This window comes from Mesoplodon densirostris, chromosome 15 (assembly GCF_025265405.1).
Source record: "Mesoplodon densirostris isolate mMesDen1 chromosome 15, mMesDen1 primary haplotype, whole genome shotgun sequence".
In the NCBI taxonomy this organism is placed as follows: Eukaryota; Metazoa; Chordata; class Mammalia; order Artiodactyla; family Ziphiidae; genus Mesoplodon; species Mesoplodon densirostris.
The window spans coordinates 8,009,354-8,030,843 of NC_082675.1; the positions used below are offsets into that span (position 1 = coordinate 8,009,354).

Here is a 21,490-nt window from a genome sequence, read left to right on the forward strand (position 1 = left end):
AGGGATAAAACAAGAGATCAGAGCTCATCCCTGAAAGCAGCACTGTCCAATAGAACTTTCTATGGTAAAGGAACTGTTCTGTATCTGTGCTGTCCCCTAGGAGAGCCAGTTGCCACAAGTGCCTACTGGATACTTGGAACGTGGCTAGTACAATTGAGGAATTGAATTTTTACTTTTATAAAATCCTTTGATGGAATAACCCTAGAGATTAAGAAAGGAGAGAAAGGAGAGGAAAAGAGGGGTCCCATTGAGTCACTCAGAAGTGACCTCTTTCTGTTTGGGGAAGGAAAAGCACCTCTTACTGAGGAGGCTATAAAACATTTAGGGTCTCGTCTCTTATGGTCTTACATCTTGACCTTAGGATTGATTTCTAGTACTGCTGTGCTGCAGGTAAGTGGCTCAGTTGAGCACAGCTGTATTTGAACAACTTTGATCCCCTAGTGTGGTAAATGGACCCAGAGATGACCATTTGTAAAAAATTTGAAAAAATATTTCCATTGTTTCACTTTCAAAAATATTGCTTTTGTTAAACCCAATGTTTAGTTTTTCTTGTAATGCATTTTGTTAACCTGTGTAAAAGGATTAAATTTCATTATGGTTTTTAAAATGCTATTTTTATGTGAATTTAAGTGCAGCCACATATTGTTTTTTAAAACCATATAGTTGGGCTTCCCTGGTGGCGCAGTGGTTGAGAGTCCGCCTGCCGATGCAGCGGACACGGGTTCGTGCCCCAGTCCGCGAAGATCCCACATGCCGCGGAGCGGCTGGGCCCGTGAGCCATGGCCGCTGAGCCTGCGCGTCCGGAGCCTGTGCTCCGCAACGGGAGAGGCCACAACAGTGAGAGGCCCGCGTACCGCAAAAAAAAAACACACAAAAAAAACCCCATATGGTTTACCACTAGTTTCCCAAAGTTGCAATAAACTCTAAAAAGAAAAAAAAAAGTGGCCTCATATATACGATGGGACTCAAATTTAGACTTTTGGCATCGTTCCCAAGAGAGAGTCCCAGAGAGTCGTGACAAGAACGGTGCGCTCAGTTTGCAAAAATCTATCAAGCTATACACTGAGGATATTTCCACTTTTATGTATGTATTCTATACTTCAGTAAAAATTTAAATAACATTTTCTGCACTTTGTGTTACCCTCTTTAGGCATTTCTCTGATTTTTAATTTAGCAGAAGTCTCAAAAAAAAAAAAAAAAAGTGGCCTGTGACTCTCTCTGGACATCTGAGAGCCCCTAGAGGGCGCTCGTTCTGCACCGGAGACTTTGTTTTTTTTTTGTGGTACGCGGGCTTCTCACTGCTGTGGCCTCTCCCGTTGCGGAGCACAGGCTCCGGATGCGCAGGCTCAGCGGCCATGGCGCACGGGCCCAGCCGCTCCGCGGCATGTGGGATCTTCCCAAACCGGGGCACGAACCCGTGTCCCCTGCATCGGCAGGCGGACTCTCAACCACTGCGCCACCAGGGAAGCCCCACCGGAGACTTTTAAAAACAGCTTTATTGAGAGAATTCACCATACAATTCACCCGTTTAAAATGTACAACCCGATGGTTCTTAGTATATTCACAGTTATGCATCCTTCATCACAGTCAATTTTAGAATATTTTCATCACTGCAACAAACAAACAAACAAACCTGCCCTTTAACTATCACCTTCCCATCTCCCCATCTCCCCCTTCCCAAAGTAACCACTAATCTACTTTCTGTCTCTATAGATTTGCCTATCCTGGACATTTCATATGAATGGAAACAATGTATGACCTTTTGTGTCTGGCGTCTGGCTTCTCTCACTTAGCATAATGTTTTCGAGGTTCATCCATGTTGTAGCCTGTGTCAGTATTTCATTCCTTTTTATGGCTGTATAATATTCCACTGTATGGATAAATGACATTTTTTATCCATTCCATTCTTTTTTTTTTTTTTTTTTGGCCATGGCATTCGGCTTGTGGGATCTTAGTTCCCTAACCAAGTATCGAACCCGGGCCCCCTGCAGCGGAAGCACCGAGTCCTAACTACTGGACTGCCAGGAGATTCCCCTATCCATTCATCTTTTGATGGACATTTGGGTGGTCTCCGGGTGGGTCCTTCCTGCCACTTCTGGGAAGCCTGAGACCCAGATAGCTCAGCTCCAGAAGACCCCATTCTCATTTTATTTAGACAGTGCTCTCAGGAACAGACTACAGTGTGAATGTCGGCCCCTGGAGTTGACAACTCAGTAAGCATTGGACAGAACCTTGGGATTTCTTGCCGGGGTGGAGCATCCAGGCTTCTAGCCAAAGCTCTGTGCCCAGGAAAGTATATGCCTCCCCAAGGGAATGTTTATCTGTGGGTGTGTGGAGGAGTCCCTCTCACCCCAGACTACACAGGAGAACTCCCTTCATCCCAAGCTGTTAACAAGGTCCTTGAGAGGAGCCCAGCTAAATTCTAGCCACTCAAAACTGACTGCCTTTTTTTCTGGTTTGTTTTTGGCCATGTCAAGCGCAGCATGCGGGATCTTAATTCCCCGACCAGGGATCGAAGCCACGCCCCCTGCAGTGGAAACATGGAGTCTTAACAACTGGGCCTCCAGGGGAGTCCCAATTCTAGCCATTCAAATCTGGCAAGTAATTATCAGAAGGGTGTATAGGACAGAAGACCTCAAGCTTGATGTTCCTGGCACTTCGGTATTAAGGAGTAGCCAGTCCATAGCACCTACTCAGGAGCTTGTGAGTTATGCTACCAAATTCTGACTCCATAAGGGGAATAATCTCATAGATTTGTAACCTGCCCATCCAGATTGCCTGCCAAGGCAGATAAACGTTAACCTGCCCCAGATTCTTCTCTAGGGGACAGTCCTTGCTTCCCCTGAGCCAGGGTTTGATTAGTGGTTGTAAAAGGGCTTCTTGGAGGGGTGGGACTGAGGCTTGAGGCTGTGTCTTAGCCTGGCCTTGGGAGAGAGAAAACTAGATCATTGAGGTGCCACTCAGCAGGTGGCAGGGCAGCTCTGGACAAAGCCACAGCACAGGGATAGTTTGCACCAGGATAGAACCTGCTGGAACAGCTAGCTGGCCAGGTACGTGAGTAGGAGAGGAGAATGCCTTGAGGAGAACCACAGCATCTGCGGCATGACTGGCCCTGGGCAGACTCCGGACGCTAGGTGAGCCAGTCATGAATTTGGGATTGGAATTTGGAAAGAGCCAATTAATTTCTGTGAGTGTTTGGAACCAAACCGAGGTGAAACCATGAGCGTGAGAAAGGTGATGGGCAGAATAAGAAAGAGGAAGGAGACATGTAGAGAGAGAGAGAGAATGGCTTTGCTCTTGACAGCTTTCCAACACTCTTGTATCCTTAATACATTTTCTCAATTAGATAGTGTGAGATGGTTCTCTACCTGCAACCAAAGGAACCTTGGATAAGGCATTAAGATACACTGTATAAGTTCTGTGTCAATTACCTTCTACTGAGACAGAGAGACACCCAACAAATTAACTACAAATGATGGGCTACATGTGGAAATTAGAGCAAAAGTCCCATTCCAGTGGGAGTGAAGAGCAAAGCAGTGAAGGGGACCCCACTGGTAATCAAAGAAAAGCCATCAGGACAAGGCTTTTTCCTATGAGATGGGTAAAGAGTTTTAAAAATAATACTCAATGTGGGCAAAGGGTAAAGATGGGGGAGAAAACAGACACTCTTCTATTCTGTGTATGGAACTGATACAATCTTTCAGGAGGGCAATTTGGTGACATATATCAAGGGTTCAAAAATGCTCACACCCTTTGACCCACAATTCTGTCTCTAGGAATCTTTCTTAAGGAACTCAGCTGCGATGCATAACCACATTTAAACGGAAGGACATTCATCAGATCAACATTTAAAATGGGGAACATTGGCAATAAATCTGATGCCCATCACCAAGAGACTGGTGAAGCAACTATTCAGGTGTTAAAATGATGTTCCTGAATGTATTTCATCATGGAAAAGCTGTGCCATTCTCTGGGTCCGTTGTGTTTCTTCTATGGTCACAAGTTGGCTCCAGTTTTGTAAAAAAGAAAAAATGTATATATAATATTTATATGATTTGTTAAGGAACTGCTTCCAGTAGAAACTGGCTAATAGACGGTGGGGGGGGGGCTGGGGGAGGGAGTAAGTGAAGAAGCCAAGTGAGTGCAGCCTGATCCTGAGGGGAACTCTAGAGCAAAAATTATACCTCAACAAATATTCTGGGAATTCCCTGGCGGTCCAGTGGTTAGGGCTCCACGCCTCCACTGCAGGGGGCACGGGTTCAATGATCCTTGGTCGGGTAAGATCCCTGCAAACGGCCTGGCACAGAAAAAAAAAAATTTTTTTTTGGCTTCAAAGAGACAGACAATAAATAAGGGGTGTGTGTGTGTGTGTGCGTGTAGTGCTACAGAGAACATGAAACAGGAATGAGGTTGGGAAAGAGGAAAACATTTCAGAAAGTATATATGGAGATTCCAATTTTAAAGAGGGTGGTCCAGAAACTCGTACTGAGGTGATTTGAATAAAGCCCTGGAGGGCAGGGCGTGATCCAGGCCACTATTTGGAGGAAGAAATGGCCTGGCAGAGGGCACAGAAGAGGCAAAGGCCCTGAGGCAGGAACACGCCTAGCATTTTCCAGGAACCACAAGGAAGCAAGTGTGAGGCCAGAGCAGAGTGGGACTGGGCGCACAGAGTAGGGGACAAGCTCAGAGAGGAAAGGGGAGGGAGGTGGGCAAATGACGCAGGGCTTTGAAGACACTGTAGGCCCTGTGGCTTTTACTCTGAGTGGTCAGGGGAGCCACTGTAGGGAAGTGAGCTGCGGAATGACTTGGGCCGACTTGTGTCTGTGTAAATCGTACGCATCTTCCGGGGTGGAGGGGCAATATAGCTTCCCTCCGATTCTCAGAGTCTAATAAACCATCACAAAACAAAGAACACGTGTAATGTTGGCTTTCCCTTTAATTTTGCCCCTTTGTCTTTGCAACAAGGCAGAAAAGCCTTTGACACTTTCCTGCCAGCATCGGGCGTGGTATTTGCTTTGGGGAAACCAGGACGGGAGGGAAGCGGGGGTGGGGAGGGCAGTAACCTCCCGGGGCACACCGTGGCCCAAGCTCCGCGGATATCAGGTCTCCCGGGCTCACCCACCAGCCTTTGGCCACCGGGCCGGTGCACCAGCCAGTACTCGACCTCCGCAGGCCCGAAGACGTCCTTCCTCGTCGCGGGAGGATCTACAGCCTTCCCCACACGCGGCCCCGAGCTCACAGTCTCCGCAGGAAGGGGCGGGCCCTGCCGGCTGGCTTTGCTGGGGCCCCGCGTTGCCATAGGGACCCTGGCAGGGCTTGGGACGCCCGAACGCGCGCTGCGGACGAAGATTGAGGCTGGAGGCTGCGGACGGCGACTCCACCGCTCTCGGCCCAGAACTCCAGATGCAGGATCCTTCCCGCGGGAGAGCGCAGGTGAGCCGGCGTAGGTGTGACGAGGCGCGGGCTAGCGACTGACCCCCAGCCGTCTGGGCCCTGCTCCTTCTACTTTCCATGGTGGTAATTATTGTTATTCAGTATCAAAACAACACGAGTAGAGTACGCGCACCGAGTGGCAAAGCCTTCTTTCCCTTTTTTTTTCTTTTCCTGGCCACGCAGCGTGGCTTGCGGCCACGATCTAACTCGCGCCTTGGCAGTGAAAACGCCTAGTCCTAACCACTGGACCGCCAGGGAATTCCCCAAAGCTTTCTTTTCCTCTCAGGAGCTCTATGTATTAAGACCACAACCTCCTCTAGGGTAGAATCTACGTTCCTGAAAGTGGGGGACAGAGGATGAGTGACACTGATGAAGCATTAAGTATCACCCAATGACACCGTAAGAAAGTTATTAGATTCTGGGTTCTGAGTAAGCCAAGGAGAAAGTGTCAGTTTGGGGCTAATATGGCATTAACACCTTTCTGAACATTTGCTAATCTCAACTGTAAGCCCCAGTGTCTAGCTAAGACTTAAGTAATGTTTGCAAAATCTTCCTTGGATAAATGTACTGATTTTTTAAGTGAATTAACTTCAATATAAAGATTATATACATGGTACATGCAAATGGGAGAAAAAAGAAAAACATTAAATTTAGGACCTGAGACTGTTTCCCTCTGCCCAGTTTTCACCCTGGCTGTTTTCCTTGCCCGGAGTGACGTTCCCAATTCCTAGGCATGATTGTCAAAATCCGTACTAGCCGGTACAGTTGGCCAGCTTAGTCAGAATCACTGAGGTCCCTGCTGTGGCCCTACAGGGAACTCCTTGATAAGCAGGGCCCAGTGCAAAATGAAACTGTGAGGTAATAGCTCATAAAGTATTAAGAATTTCAAAACAGCGACAATGCCGAGACCAAGCACGTGCCCCTCTAAGGACCAGGCCCTGTGCAACTGTTCAGGTTGCACACCTGTGATGCTGGTCCTGGGTGGGTGGATGCCTGGGACACCAAGATCTCCTGAAACCTGCTCAGCCCTGAGGTCATTCTCATTGGTCAATAACTCTGCCTGGGGGCTTCCCTGGTGGCGCAGTGGTTGAGAGTCCGCCTGCCGATGCAGGGGACACGGGTTCGTGCCCCGGTCTGGGAGGATCCCACATGCTGCGGAGCGGCTGGGCCAGTGAGCCATGGCCACTGAGCCTGCGCGTCCGGAGCCTGTGCTCTGCAACGGGAGAGGCCACAACAGTGAGAGGCCCGCATAACGCAAAAAAAAAAAAAAAACAAATAACTCTGCCTGGGAATTCCCTGGCAGTCCAGTGGTTAGGGCTTCGTGCTTCCACTGCAGGGGGCCTGGGTTCTATCCCTGGTTGGGGAACTAAGATTCCGCAGGCCACACGGTGCGGCAAACAAAAACAAAACCAAAAAAGACTTCTGCCTGCTGATGGTTAAATAGTTCACTCTAGTCCCCCACCCCCATCCCCTCATTCCCCCATCCCTCCACTCCCCCACCCCCCATCCTTGGCTGCTAGCACTGCTTGAGTGTGTGTGTGTATTTCCCATCTATGGAGCAGGATAGATGGTACCTGCTGAGGGGAAACAGGGATCCCCAGATTTGGAGACCGTCTTTATCACCTTGCACAAGTCCCCTGGAGACAGACAGATAGACATGAATGTCTGCACTGGAGATCCTGGGGACATGAAGAGCATAGATGGGGGGCTCCCAGTCTGGGGAGAGACCCAAAGTCTCTCTGCAACCCCACCAGGCAGGGTGGGGAGGAGAGCCCTGGTCTGATGAAAAAAACCTAACCAGACAGACACGAAGAGTACCTAGGCAGAGGGCAGAGGTCAGAGGCAGAGGGTGATCAACCATCCTGGTGTGCCTGTGACTGTCCCAGCTTTAGCACTGAAAGTCCAATGTCCTAGGAAGCCCCTCAGTCCCGGGCAAACCGGTACAGGGGTTCTCCCAAGAGGCAGTCTCTTTAGTTGATGGGCTCTCCTGACAGCTCACAAACCCCTGCAAAGCCAGCCCCTAGGCTTTTCCACCATCCTGTCCACCAGGCATAGGGGGCAGGACCCCGGGGGCTAAAGTGTTGGGTGTTGAGCCGGTGGTGGTAGCGGGGGTGCCCCTGTGGGCTGTGCCGTCACGGCTGTCTGCCAGCCCAGAGTGGCCTGGCTAGGCCCCAACTCCCCAGACTCGGTTGTAGTGCTCACGACTGAGGGCTCCAGGCCAGCATCCACTCCGGTTGGTCATACTGGTTATTAAATATGTGACTTTCATCCTCTCCCCCGGGGCAGCTTCTTCCTGATGTCATCACAAACCCCTCTGCTCTGTTGGTTTCCCTGGGCTCCCATCCCAAGCAATTGTGCCATCAGAACCCCCACCCCAAGGGGCCCCTGGGGAGGCAAGGGAAGAGAGAGCCTCCGAGGGGGGTCAGTCCAGCACAAAAGAATACCCAGCAAGGGCCGCTCATCTGCCCTGGGGACTCAGAACACACATGACTCATCCCACTTGACCTCAGACAAGCATCTCCCTGGGAAGCCCCAGGATCCTGGCATTACTTACGGCAAACTGAGCCCCTGATGTCCCTAACCCTTTGCCAGCACCCTCTGGCCCACAGAAGCAGCCAACATGCCTATCTCCAAGTGCCCGCCAAAGTCGGAGCCCCTGTGGAAAGCGTGGGACCAGAAGGCCCAGAAGAACGGACTGAGGCACCAGGTGTTTGCTGTCAATGGTGATCACTATGTGGGCAAGTGGAAGGACAACATGAAACACGGTAAGTGGGGGACCTTCGGGGGCTCAGGCGGTGAGTATGGGGTCTGGGCCATGGTGGGCAACCGGGGCCAAGGAAGCAGCTTGCGTAGCTCACTGGGGATATAACATGTATCTCTGAGGAGTGAATGCTGACTTGGACCAACCAGGGGCCTCCTCCTGCTGGGGTTCTGGAACCCAACTCGGCCCTGGCTTCAGCTGAGCAAAGGGACCAGTAGAGGACAGAGCAGTCTTTAGGCTCCAGCCGCAGCCTCAGCCGGGACTCTCAGGACACCAGCTCATTCTCTACCTCTGACACCTGGGCTAAGCATGGGGCTGGCTAGCAGGAGGAAAAGGGGGCCCCCAGAAAGCAGCTTGCAACTGGGATTCTGGTCTTCAAACTCAGCCCTTCAAACCAGTAGGGGGCAAGGGAGGACACCCACTATCCCCCACCCCCTATACTTCCACCCACCACCCCAAGTGGCTGGGGCTCTGACTTTAACTGGGCTGGGCTCAGTTTAACTAGCAGGGAGTACGGGGCTCTTAGTGATACAAACTAAGCCCTGAAGAAAAAAAATAGTTTTTATTCAAAAAAGGTGTTATGGCTTCTCAGTCCAGTCTTGCAATTCCAGATTCTCTGCTCTTAACCATTCTTCTCTCCTGCCTTCCAGCGTTAAGTGCTTGAGTCCATAAAGCTGGGTCAGAATCTCAGCTCCAGTAACTATGACCTTGAGAGATCTACTACACTACTCTGAGCCCCAGTCTCCCCATCTGTAAAATGGGAATAATACCTATCTATCAAGTATTTAGCCAAGGGTCTGTGCAGAAGGGAACGTCTGGAGTGTTCTCGGAGGGCTGACCACGGCAGGGATCACTACTTAGAGCTTCCTTGTCCAAGAAGGCCCCCAAAGTTGACCTCACCCAGTGTGTAACACAACACCCACCCTCAGCACTGACTTAAAGGCCAGGGTTTAAGCAGCTGCTTGGAGTTCTATGTGCGGTTAAAGATGTCTGCCTGCATGTTTCAATCCTTGTGGGCAGCCTGTAGTGTGGACAGAGCCCTGTACTAGGAGTCAGGACCCTGAAGTTCTGAGCCTGGCTCTATTACTGAGTAGCTGTGTGACTTTGGGTAAGTCATTTCCCATTCTCTGGACTTGGCTGCCCTACCTGTGATATGACCTTGTAGGCTGGTGTGGCCCTCTGAGCCCTCCTGTGTGGGTCCTGCCTCCCCTCAGACCCTGGAGGCATAGAGCTGATGGGGCTGGGGCTGCAGAAAGCAGATCTGTCAGAGAACCCAGGTCCAATGCCCCCTCTCTTGACTCACCTTTCGACCAAGCTGAAGTGGGTTGCTGTAGTATAAGCAGGCTGGAAGCAGTCAAGAGAGCCGTCATTCAGGGCAAGAATAGGGTGGCCCCAGTGGTTACCCAGACCACTCACTCCACTAATACTCATTGTGCGCCTAGTCTGTGCCAGGCCCTATACTGGGCATCTGGAATAATCCCAACACTCAGGGTCCTTCCAGTCTCACTGACAACCTGCACAGTAGGTAATGTCCCATTTTACAGATGAGGAAACTGAGGCTCAGAGAGAGGAAGTGACTTACTCAAGGCCACACAGCTAAAAGTGGTATCATCAGGATGTAAAGGGGACCAGAGAGAAGCCATGAAAGGAGCCATGAGAACACGTGTGAGCCGAGCCCAGAGGATGAAAATGATTAGCCAGGCAGGGGGGGAACATGTCTTCTAGATAGTGGAATCAGAGATGGGGGGATGTTTTTCACTATTACCTCTTGTTCAAGGAACGGACTGGAAGCCAGTGGGCTGGAACACAGAGAAGGAGGGGAGAAAGGGGCAGGTTAAGAGGGCCAATCATATAGGGCCTCTTAGGCCTTGGTAAATTCTGCCTTCATCTGGGAGACAAACAGTCTCATTGGACCAACTTGGTCACATGCCCTTCACTGAACCAGTCACAGAGGCCTGGGTGGATAGAATACACTGATTGGCTAGGCTTGCCAGGAGGAGAAGTCAGCCCCATGCACACCTCAAGGACTGAGAGGGAGGGCTGCATCCCCAAAGGAAATAAACTAGAAGAAGGACAGATGTAAACCCTCAAGGGCAAAAATCATTGATATCATCTTTTCTATTTGCAGGCATTGTCCTAAGTGTTCTACATATATTAATGAATTTAGTGAACAGAACAACCCCATGAGATACTCTTATCCCCATTTTACAGACGAGGAACCTGAGGCCCAGAGAGTTAAGTTACTTGCACTAGATCAAAAAGCTCACAGGGACAATGTTGGATTTGTTCCTGAGCTACCAAGGACCAAGACATGAGTTGGTGTGCATAGGTACTCTGCAAATATTGTATTCATCTCTTTGTTCAACAAATATTGGTCACCTACAACATGCCAGACACTGTTCTTCCGTGCTGGATATACAGCAGTGAACAGAACAGACCAGTCTGTGCTCTTGTGAAGTGTACATTCTCCTGGAAGAGACAGACAATAGACAATAAATGATAAATAAGTGAATTATCTGTTACATTAAGAGCTGACAAGTGATATGGAAAGAAACAGAACAGGGTAAGGGATTAAAAGAAGCTTATATAGAATAATTTTAAACGGGATGGTCAGGGTAGGCCTCATTGAGAAAATGAGATTTCAGCAAAGACTTGCAGGAGGTAGGGAGTGAGCAAATATAGAGGGAAGACTTTTCCAGGCTAAAGGAGAAGCAGGTACGAAAGCCATGAGGCGAAAGCATAACAGGTGGGTTCCAAGAACAGCATGGAAACCACAGTGGTTGGAGGGCAGAATGGAAAACAGGAGTGGAGGACACAGAGGGGTTGGAGTAGTAGGAGATGGGTCTCCATGTGTGTTCAGGAGAGCTGAGGAAATATGCAGAACATTTTCTAAAAATCCTGACCATCTGGTGTATCCATTCAGTATTATTAAAAGATGAAGCTTGGGACTTCCCTGGTGGCGCAATGGTTAAGAATCCACCTGCCAATGCAGGGGACACGGGTTCAAGCCCTGGTCCGGGAAGATCCCACATGCCGCGGAGCAACTAAGCCCGTGCGCCACAACTACTGAGTCTGTGTTCTAGAGCCCGCGAGCCACAACTACTGAGCCCGTGTGCTACAAGTACTGAAGCCTGCGCGCCTAGAGCCCGGGCTCCGCAACAAGAGAAGCCCCCGCAACAAGAAGCCCGCGCACCACAACGAAGAGTAGCCCCCGCTCACCGCAACTAGAGAAAGCCCGCGCACAGCAACGAAGACCCAATGCAACCAAAAATAAATAAATAAAAATTAAAATAAAAAACAAGATGAAGCTGAAACACTGAAGGGGCAGATTTCTGCTTGGGGTCTGCTGTGTCCGTTTGGCTTCAGGGCAAAGGGCTGTAGAAATAGAACTTTTTGGGGGGTTTTCCTGGGTGCTGGGGGTCTAGAGACCGGGCACAGACCTGACCCAGTTCTTGAGAATTGTCCAGTCTAGGAGCCCCTGAGGCCCAGGCAGACACAGCACCTGCCTCCCGGCACCCCCAGCCCCGTAAAGGCCATGTCTACCATGTTGGCTCATCTTTGTGTCCCTAGGGAAAGGAACACAGGTCTGGAGGAAGAACGGAGCCATCTATGAGGGGGACTGGAAATTTGGGAAGAGAGATGGCTATGGCACCCTCAGCCTTTCTGACCAAGAGCCCGGAAAGTACAGGAGAGTCTACTCAGGCTGGTGGAAAGGCGATAAGAAATGTGTGAGTGGTTCCCATCATGCCCTGGGGTGTGGGCCAGGCTGAAAGCAGGCTGTGTGTGTGGCGGGGAGTGGGGAGCAGTCAGAGAGGCCTGGGAGAAAAGGGTGGGGGGATCTAGGGGAGGAGAACAGGGTTGCTGTGTGGGTGGGAGAAGGAAGGGGTGGGGGAACATCAAGGCTTCTCAGAACAAAACCCAGGAAGCAGGAAGCAAGAGGAGGGGTCCCAGGGAGGAGCCCATGAAACGCTGTGGTTGCAAGAAGCCAGCCAGGCTGTGAGGGGCCAAAGTCTCCTCCCAACCTCCCCACTCATTTCCTGGCTTTCTTTTCCCCTGGCATCCCTTTCTGAGAACCCCCCTTCTGTTGGGACTGGATAAGAGGTGGCAGCGGGGGGTTGGAAGAGTGGGAGCAAGAAAGAAAGCAGAGGCCACACCCTTGGCCAAGAGAGGAAGGTCTTGAGGGATAGAAACCAGCCAGAGGCATGCCCCCAACCCATAAACACCTGAATCCTCCCACAGGTCATGGAGACAGGTAATAATACAGTACTGCTATCGAACAACAGCTGCTGTAACCCTGGAACATGATATAGTGTAAACTCTCACATCAACAACGACATCAGCAGCATCATCATTATTATTATTCCCGTTTTACTGATGAGGAAACCAGCTCAGAAAGGCGCAGAAGGTGAAGTGCCTTGCTTGGGGTCACACCACTGGCAAGTTGTAGAGCCCAGCATTTCATGATCTCTACTCTCAAAATGTTTATTGGCCAGTGGGGATAAAGCTCCCAAAATAAATAGTTTACATATAATATGGTGCTAGGATAGAGGTTTTTACAGAAAGTCCAGAGGCAGTTCATTGAGAATTCAGGGCAGGCTTCCTGTAGAAGGTGACACCATAAGACGCAAGGAGTTAGGGAGTAAAAAAGGAGAAGAGGGGTTTCCCTGGTGGCGCAGTGGTTGGGAGTCCGCCTGCCGATGCAGGGGACGCGGGTTCGTGCCCCGGTGCGGGAGGATCCCACGTGCCACGGAGTGGCTGGCCCGTGAGCCATGGCCGCTGAGCCTGCGCGTCCGGAGCCTGTGCTCCGCAATGGGAGAGGCCACAGCAGTGAGAGGCCCGCGTACCGCAAAAAAAAAAAGAGAGAAGAGGAAATACCAAAAGGAAGGATATAATAAACAGCAAGGTGTGTCTGCCCACAGGGGTGGGAGTGAGGCCTTGAAGGTTATGTAGGGGATGAGGATGTTGAAGAGTAGACTTGGGCTGCATAACCCAAGCTCTTCAGGTGTGATCTGCGGGGAGTTTGTGGTGATTCTCTGCGGCTACATGATAAGTGCTTATGTCCATTTTTCTGGGGAGAAAGTCTGTAGCTTTGATCTGATTGTTAGGCATCTGCGAGTTTTAATAGGGTCAAATCAGAGTTGGGGAGACCGGGCAAATGTGATCGGATAGACAAGGTAAAGATCCTCCTAGGAGCTGTATGGCAGATGCATGGGGTCAGGGGAGAACGGGAGAGTGGAGGAGGAAGACCAGTGAGAAGGGGTGAAATGATGGTGGGCTGCAGGAAGGCGGTAGCACAAGGATAGAGGAGAATGGACGGCCTGGGAGATTTTTCGATACACGACCGACCGTCAGCTTGGATGTAGGGCTGGGGGAGGAAGCAGGGGAGAAGCCCAGGTGTGTGGCTTGGGTGCCAGGGAGGATGGTGGGAGTTCCTAGTGGTATGGGACGTCGTGAACAAGGACACCTTCGTGCTTTCAGGGCTATGGGATCCAGTTTTTCGGACCCAAGGAGTATTACGAGGGTGACTGGTGTGGCAACCAGCGCAGCGGATGGGGCCTCATGTACTACAGCAACGGAGACATCTACGAGGGCCAGTGGTGCAACGACAAGCCGGAAGGGGAGGGCATGTTACGCCTGAGTGAGTGCTTAGCCCTGCCCCAAATGGCCTGTTGACCACGCCCACCCGGCCACGCCCTCAAGTCACACTCCTCTGGGCCCCGAATGGCCAAGTCCCCGGCAAAGCCCTGTCCCGACTGGGTTAAGCTGAATGACAGGACCCAGTCCTTGCCCTCAGGAAGTTTATACTCTAAAAGGGGAGCCTAACAATAAATATAAACAAGACATTGTCTTATGGTCGTAATAATCATAGCCTACACTTATACAGCCCTAAACTCATTTAATCCACAATGCAATCCTATAAGATAGGCGCTCTCATCACCTGCACTTTACAAATGAACAAAGGCACAGAGAGGTTAAGTCATTTGCTCAAGGTTACGCAGTCTGTTCTGAGGTCAAAAGTGCTAAGGAATTCCCCTTGAAAACGGGAAGACGTGTTGGAGAACGACAAAGGAGTTGGGGTCAGGGCTGTTTAGATTGGCTTATGGTCTCTGACCGCCCCCCTGAAGAGGTGTTGTTTGAATGGAGAATGGAAGGAGAAGGAAGCGGGATATGTACTGTGCTGGGGAAGAACATTCCCAGGCAGAGGAAAGAGTTCTGAGAAGCTCGCATTTGTATCAGGACTTAATCCATTCTCTACAAAGCAAACAGAGCGAGCTTTTCATAAATTGGACCTTGTCACTGCCTTGCTTTCAACCTTTCCATAGCTCCCTGTTGCCCTCAGACTGAGTTCAGAGGCCTGACTGTGGTCTGTGGGGCCCAGCATGATCTGGCCCTGCTCACCACTCCAGTTTCACCTCCCCTCTTCCCCTGGACTCCCTTCTTTTTGGCCATACTAACTTTCTTTCAATTCCTCCCACTTTCTGCCTCAGGGCCCTTGCACTGCTGTTCCCTCTTCCTGGAATAGAGAGAAGATTCCCACAGGGATTTCCCTGGTGGTCCAGTAGCTAAGACTCCACGCTCCCAATGCAGGGGGCCTGGGTTTGATCCCTGGTCAGGGAACTAGATCCCACACGCTGCAAGTAAGAGTTCGCATGCCACGACTAAAAAAAACAAAACAAAAAAATTCCCGAATGCTGCAACTAAAAGATCCTGCATGCTGCAGGGAAGATCCCGCAGGCAGCAACGAAGATCCCATGTGCCGCAACTAAGGCCTGGTGCAGCCAAATAAATAAATATTAAAAAAAAAAAAAGAAGATTCCCCCAGATCTTTGCATTCGTACATTCCACCTAAAGCACATTCTTCTAATTATTCTCAGCACTTGATTCCTTTCCTTCTTAGAACTAGGTGCATAATCTTGGGCGAACTACTTTGCATCTCTGTGCCTCAGTTTTCTCTCCTGTAAAATGGGAATAATGGCAGTACCCACTTCATAGGGCTATGGGGAGGATTAGATGAGGGAGTCTGTGTAAAGTGCTTAGAACAGGGCCTGGCACGTAGTAGGCTGTCGATAAAGCTAGTATCATTGCCCCTCCAGACTGTGAGCCTGCAGAAGGACTGGGAATGTGTCTGTTTTGTTCCCCACTGTTTCCCCAGTGCCTGCCATGTAGTAAGTAGATACTCTTGGTGAGGACACAAACCAGAGCCCAGTCTCCTGAAAACTCAAGATTCCAACTTCCAAAGAGATCTTTTTTTTTTGGCTGCGTTGGGTTTTCGTTGCTGCGAGCAGGCTTTCTCTGATTGCAGCGAGCAGGGGCTACTTGCAGTGCACGGGCTTCTCACTGCGGTGGCTTCTCTTGTTGCGGAGCACGGGCTCTAAGCATGCAGGCTTCAGTAGTTGTGGTGCGCAGGCTCAGTAGTTGTGGCACATGGGCTTAGTTGCTCTGTGGCATGTGGGATCTTCCCAGACCAGGGCTCGAACCCGTGTCCCCTGCACTGGCAGGCGGATTCTTAACCACTGCGCCACCAAGGAAGTCCCTCCAAAGGGATTTGACTAAACCAAGGCATTGGGCAGCTGGGGAGGGTTAAGGGCAGCCACTCTGTCATTCTCAATCCCCTGTGCATCCGCCTCTGTGCCTGATTTCAGTGTGCATCTCCTAGCAGTAATAGCCTGCTTTCAGTGAGCACCTTCTGTGGCCCGCACAGTGAAGGGGCTCTGAGTGCACCGTTTCTAAGGCTTGGACTCTGGAGCCGGCCAGCCTGGGTTCAAATTCTAGCTCAAGCTCTTACTAGTTGTGGAACCCTGGGCAATTAATTTCTTTACACTCTCTCGGCTTCATTTTTCTCAACTGTAAAGTAAGGAAAAAATAAAGCTTAACTAGAGTTATTGTGAAGGTTAGAGGTTTATGTTTGTAAAATGCTTAGCATGACACGGAATAGTAAGTGCTCAGCATCAGCCCATCCTTGCATGAGCTCAGCAAACTACTGGCCAAATCCAGCCCAACACGTGTTTTGTAAATAAAGTTTTATTGGCACACAGATGTGCTCGTTCAGTTACGTATTGTCCACGGGCTGCGGTTTTTTTTTTTTTTAAATTAATTTATTAACTTATTTTTGGCTGCGTTGGGTCTTTTTAAATATAAATTTATTTTATTTTATTTATTTTTGGCTGCGTCGGGTCCTCGTTGCTGCACGCGGGCTACTCCCCGTTGCAGTGCGCGGGCTTCTCATTGCGGTGGCCTCTGTTGTTGTGGAGGACAGGCTCTAGGCACGCGGGCGCGCGGGCTCTAGAGCGCAGGCTCAGTAGTTGTGGCGCACGGGCTTAGTCGCTCCGCGGCATGTGGGATCCTCCCGGACCAGGGCTCCACCCCGTGCACTGGCAGGCGGATTCCCAACCACTGTGCCACGAGGGAAGTCCCCACGGGCTGCTTTTGTGCTGCAATGGCAGAGTTGACCATGCGCAGCAGAGACCCTATGGCCCGCGATGCCGAAAACACTATCTGCCCCTTTGCAGAAAAAGTTTGCTGGCCTCTGACCTAGAGTTTGTCCAATACTCTTCTAAGTCCTGTCTGTGTATGGACTCATTTGATCTTCAGAATAATTTTATGAGTGAGCACCTACTCTTGTCCCCGTTTTACAAATGAAGAAATGAGACAAAATGGTTCAGTGACTTGCTCAAGGTCACACGGCTGGCAAGTGTCTGAGCTGAGACATGTTGGCTTTATTATTATTATTTTTGCACCACTACCACCGTGATCCAATGGGAAGTGGAACTGATTCCCGATTAAGAGCCGGGGCTCCTGATATGAGCAGGATTTGGTGTGAAACCCTGCCTCTGCCACTTCCTAGTTCTGTGACCTTGTGCAAATCAGTCAAATTCCTGGAGCTTTTCAAGTTCCATGTATAAAATGGAATCCTTCATCCTTCACAGAACTGTTTTTGTGAGAAGTGAGGTCAGAAACAGCATGGAACCAGGCACAGAGTAAGTGCAGGAAAAACACTGCCTGTCAGTATTATTAGCTATATTTTTTACAGCTAGGAAACTATGGTGCTCATCTAAGTTCGGGGAGGTAGTGGAGGTGAGATGTGAACCAGGTCTGAAACCGGAAGTCGCTCACACCCCAGGGCTCTATGGCTTTCTGGTGGGCATGATGTCTAGCCTGGCAGTGGCAAGGGTCCAGCCCGGGTATATGTAGTCTGGCCTGGTTTTGTGGGCCAAGACCCCTGACTCCCTGTTCTTTCCCCCAGAGAACGGCAACCGCTACGAAGGCAACTGGCAGAGAGGCATGAAGAATGGGTCGGGACGCTTCTTCCACCTGGACCATGGTCAGCTGTTTGAAGGCCTCTGGGTCGACAACATAGCCAAGTGTGGCACAATGATTGACTGTGGCCGTGATGAGGCCCCCAAGCCCACCCAGTTCCCCATTCCTGAGGTGGGAAGCTCTCCCGGATCCTGGGGCCACACACAGTCCAGGGAGAGACAAAACAGCACCCACAGCCACACCCAGCCTGGCCGAGCCCAGCCCAGCCAGGAAACAGACAAGGTTTTGTTTTCAGTCAGGGCGACCCCAGGGAGGCTGGCAGTACCCCCCAAGGCAGGCAGCGCCCCAAAGGCTGGCAGCCTGGGCCTTCCATGCTCCTCAAACCAACCCCTACTGCTTCCCTCCAGATCAAAATTCTAGATCCTGACGGCGTGTTGGCGGAAGCTTTGGCCACGTTCAAGAAGACACAGGAAGAAGGAGATTGATGTCAGGTGAAAGGCGGGCACACCTGCCACCCTGATGTGGTCCGGGCAGCTCCTGGGGTCTCCTCTGGCCTGGGGGCTCAGGGGCTTGACTAGAGAGGGGGGGTTTCTTGCCTCCCGCAGTCCTGCTGGTCGTTTTCGCTTCCTCCCCTTCAAGACTCTTTTCCCTGAAGGAGTCCTGCCAAATCCTCCCATTTGCACCCTGGGCTTAATCGGGTTGGAGTCAGGTGGTCTGCTCGCCCTGGAGGGCCCCGGGCCTCCACTTGCCTATCTGTCTTGTGGGGCCTTGTTCAGTGCTACCCCTCCCGGTGTTGGTATAAGTGGGGTCGAGGAGACAGCATTGATACAGCATCTTGGAGACGCCAGGCCCGCCCACCCCACCCCCCTTGCCCCTGCAGAAAGAACACCAGCGCTTCAGGAGGGATTCAAACCGGAGTCACCCAACTGCTCGGACCGGTGCGGCTCCCACTGGTGGAGCAAGGTGGGCCTTGGGCACACACTCGGCACCCTCAGAAGGCACCTTACTCCTCCCAGCACTGGATCATTCCTTACCAGTCGGAGGCCAGTGCTTCTCTCCCCTGCTGGCCTTGGGGATACCTTTATTCTTGGACCCCATCCCTGAGGACCCCAGAATAAAGGAGAGCCTGGCAGCGTGAGCCTGGGGCCTGTGGTGGGTGGCCGGGGTGCGAGGGAGCCTCAGGAGGGGTTTCAGGTAGAGAAGAGGGGTCCCCATGGGTTGCATGAATTTACATTGGGGCAGAAAGGGGCGGTGCCTCCAGGTCTCTGATCTCTGAGATATTCCGAGGAGAAGACAGAGCCTGCATCTGGTTACATTGGTCACTAAGATTTGGCATTAAAATGTGACCTGGCTTCTCAGCCTAACACAGGGGATCCCAACCTTGGAATCCTGTGGGAGATTTAAAAGCTAGGAATGTCCGGATCCCATGCCGAGATTCTCATCTGTCTGGGGTGAGGCCTGGGCCTTCAAAAAGCTCCCCAGCTGACTCTAATGTGCAGCTGGGGCAGAGAACCTCTGAATTACTGGCTTTGTGATCCTAAGTGGCCTCAGTTGCCCCATCTGTAAAATGGGACTTCAGAGACCTCACAGAGGTGTTTTGAGGATTTGCTAGCAGATGTAAAAATAACAAATAACATGTATTAAGGTTAGTTGTAAAGCAGACTTCTAGGAAGGGCTTTGCATAATTCTAGACAACATTCCTGCAAGGTAAGAGGAACTCTTACATAATGAGTAGGAACAGGACTTCTGCAGTGACTCCTTGAGTGTGAATCCCAGCACTGACTCATTAGCTGTGTGTTCTTGTGTACATCACCCAACCTCTCTGTTCTTCAAGTTTCCTCTCCTCTAATATGGGACAATAACAGTACTTACCACCAGGGGTTACTGTGGTTACTGAAGAATGAAATAAGGTGTGGTTCTAACCCAAGGGAGGGGGGTTTTGTCCCCCTTCCTTCCCCGGGAACATCTGGCAAAGTCTGGAGACATTTTTGGTTGTCACAACTGGCAGGGAAGAATTCTACTGGCACCCAGTGGGTAGAGGTTGTGATCCTGCTAAACAGGTTATGATGTAAACACTCTACAGAAGAATTATTCAACCCAACTTCAACGGTGTAATACCATGAAATAACCCTGAAATACCCCGATGTTCGTAAAGCCCTCAGCAAGTACCCGGCATGTAGTAAAGCGTTCACTGATACTGAAGTTCTCTCTGCCATCTAAACCCCAAGCAGGCGGCCCGACCCACGGCATGGTTCTCAATCGGTACCTCTGAAGCTGGGAAGCTGAGCCTGGCTGCCTCTGGACACGTAACTAACCAGACACAGAGCCACTCAGTGCTAGGCCCCGCACTGACAGCTTTACACGGGTGCTCTCCCATGACCCCTCAACAACCTATGAGGTGTCCTGCTATTATTCGTGTCATTTTAGAGGAGGAAACTGAGGTTCAGGGAGGCTCACAAGTCACCAAACTAGAAAGGGACTGTGCTTAAACTTAGGCCTGTCTGCTGTTAAGGTGAGAACAGTGGCAGTGCATATAGAAAACTACCATTTTGTCAGAAAAGGTAGGATGTGTACTTGTTTATGTATAAAATCTCTAGATGGGAACAAAATAAGCTGGTAACAATGGTTGTCTCTGGGGAGAACTGGGAACCTGGGAACAGGGGAGGGACAGCAATTTTTTTTTTTTTTTTTTTTTTTGCGGTACGCGGGCCTCTCACTGTCGTGGCTTCTCCCGTTGCGGAGCACAGGCTCCAGACGCGCAGGCTCAGCGGCCACGGCTCACGGGCCCAGCCGCTCCGCGGCATGTGGGATCTTCCCGGACCGGGGCACGAACCCGTGTCCCCTGCATCGGCAGGCGGACTCTCAACCACTGCACCACCAGGGAAGCCCGGGACAGCAATTTTTCACTGCTGTGTTTGGAACCTATGAATGTATTATCTATTCAAAACATAAAATTGAAATTAAGGACTGTGTTGTTGTTGTTGTTGTTGTTTTGTGGTACGCGGGCCTCTCACTGTTGTGGCCTCTCCCGCCGCGGAGCACAGGCTCCGGACGCGCAGGCCCAGCGGCCATGGCTCACAGGCCCAGCTGCTCCGCGGCATGTGGGATCCTCCCGGACCACGAACCCGCGTGCCCTGCATCGGCAGGCGGACTCTCAACCACTGCGCCACCAGGGAAGCCCGAGGACTGTGTTCTTAACTGTCCGTGTTTCCCTAAGTTGCCTGAGTCTGAGTACCTGAAGTGCTTGTGAAAAAGAGATTCCAAAGACACCCAGACCAACGTAAACTGGAATCTGCAGGAGAGCTTGGAAATCCACTTCTTAGAAGCCAATCTGATGATTCTTGAGTTCAGGCAAGTTTAGCCCAGAAATTATTCCAGCAGGATGCCAGGTCTCTGCAGAAGCAGGGAGGTGGGTATCTTAGGGGAAGGATGGAAGATGCCTAGGTTTTCTCTGGGGAGCAGTGGAGATTTTCACACAGGGGCACCTGCCCCACCCTACTCGGTCCCAGTCAGAGGGCCTTCTGGGGACAGGGGAGGGGTGGGTCCTGGTGTATGTGATGCAGGACGGAGGCAAGAAGCTGCAATAGGATAAAGGGGGGCCCCCTCCCCCACTCAGCCCTCCAAGCTGCTGTGGCCATGTCCAAGTCTGCACAGAAGGACAAAAGCTTAAGGCCACACTTTCCCACAACCAGCTTTCACTTCAGCCAGAGCACTTGTGTTTTTATAAAACCACTTTCTGTATCAGGTTTATGGGACAGAACAAGCTGTCAAACACAAAGGCCCTCTGGGGCCAGGTGAGTAACATCTGAAGCTGGGCTGGTGTCAGACAATAGGGAGTGGTGGGGACTGTGGCAAACACATCTCCTGGGTAAGAGGTAGCTGCAACTCAGCTCCTGTTCGTTGTTGCTCTGCAAGAAGGCAGGCCCAAAAAAAAAAAAAAAAAGAAGGCGGGCCCAGTAATGCTGCTGCTGGATCTTCCGATTTCTTAAGCAAAGCCAGAATCAGTCTACGTAAGGCTTTCTGAGTGTCTAGGCTCTG

General features: G+C 50.9%; 1 protein-coding gene across 1 annotated transcript; it reads left to right on the plus strand.

Annotated features, from left to right (window-relative positions):
- Positions 1-5,139: 5,139 nt before the first annotated feature.
- On the plus strand, positions 5,140-17,937 carry MORN3 (MORN repeat containing 3). Its single transcript, XM_060118650.1, has 6 exons — positions 5,140-5,433; positions 8,043-8,198; positions 11,765-11,922; positions 13,673-13,832; positions 17,439-17,623; positions 17,860-17,937. Exons 2-6 carry the CDS (start codon positions 8,054-8,056, stop codon positions 17,935-17,937), a joined length of 726 nt encoding a protein of 241 aa, XP_059974633.1. The 5' UTR covers positions 5,140-5,433; positions 8,043-8,053.
- Positions 17,938-21,490: the final 3,553 nt, after the last annotated feature.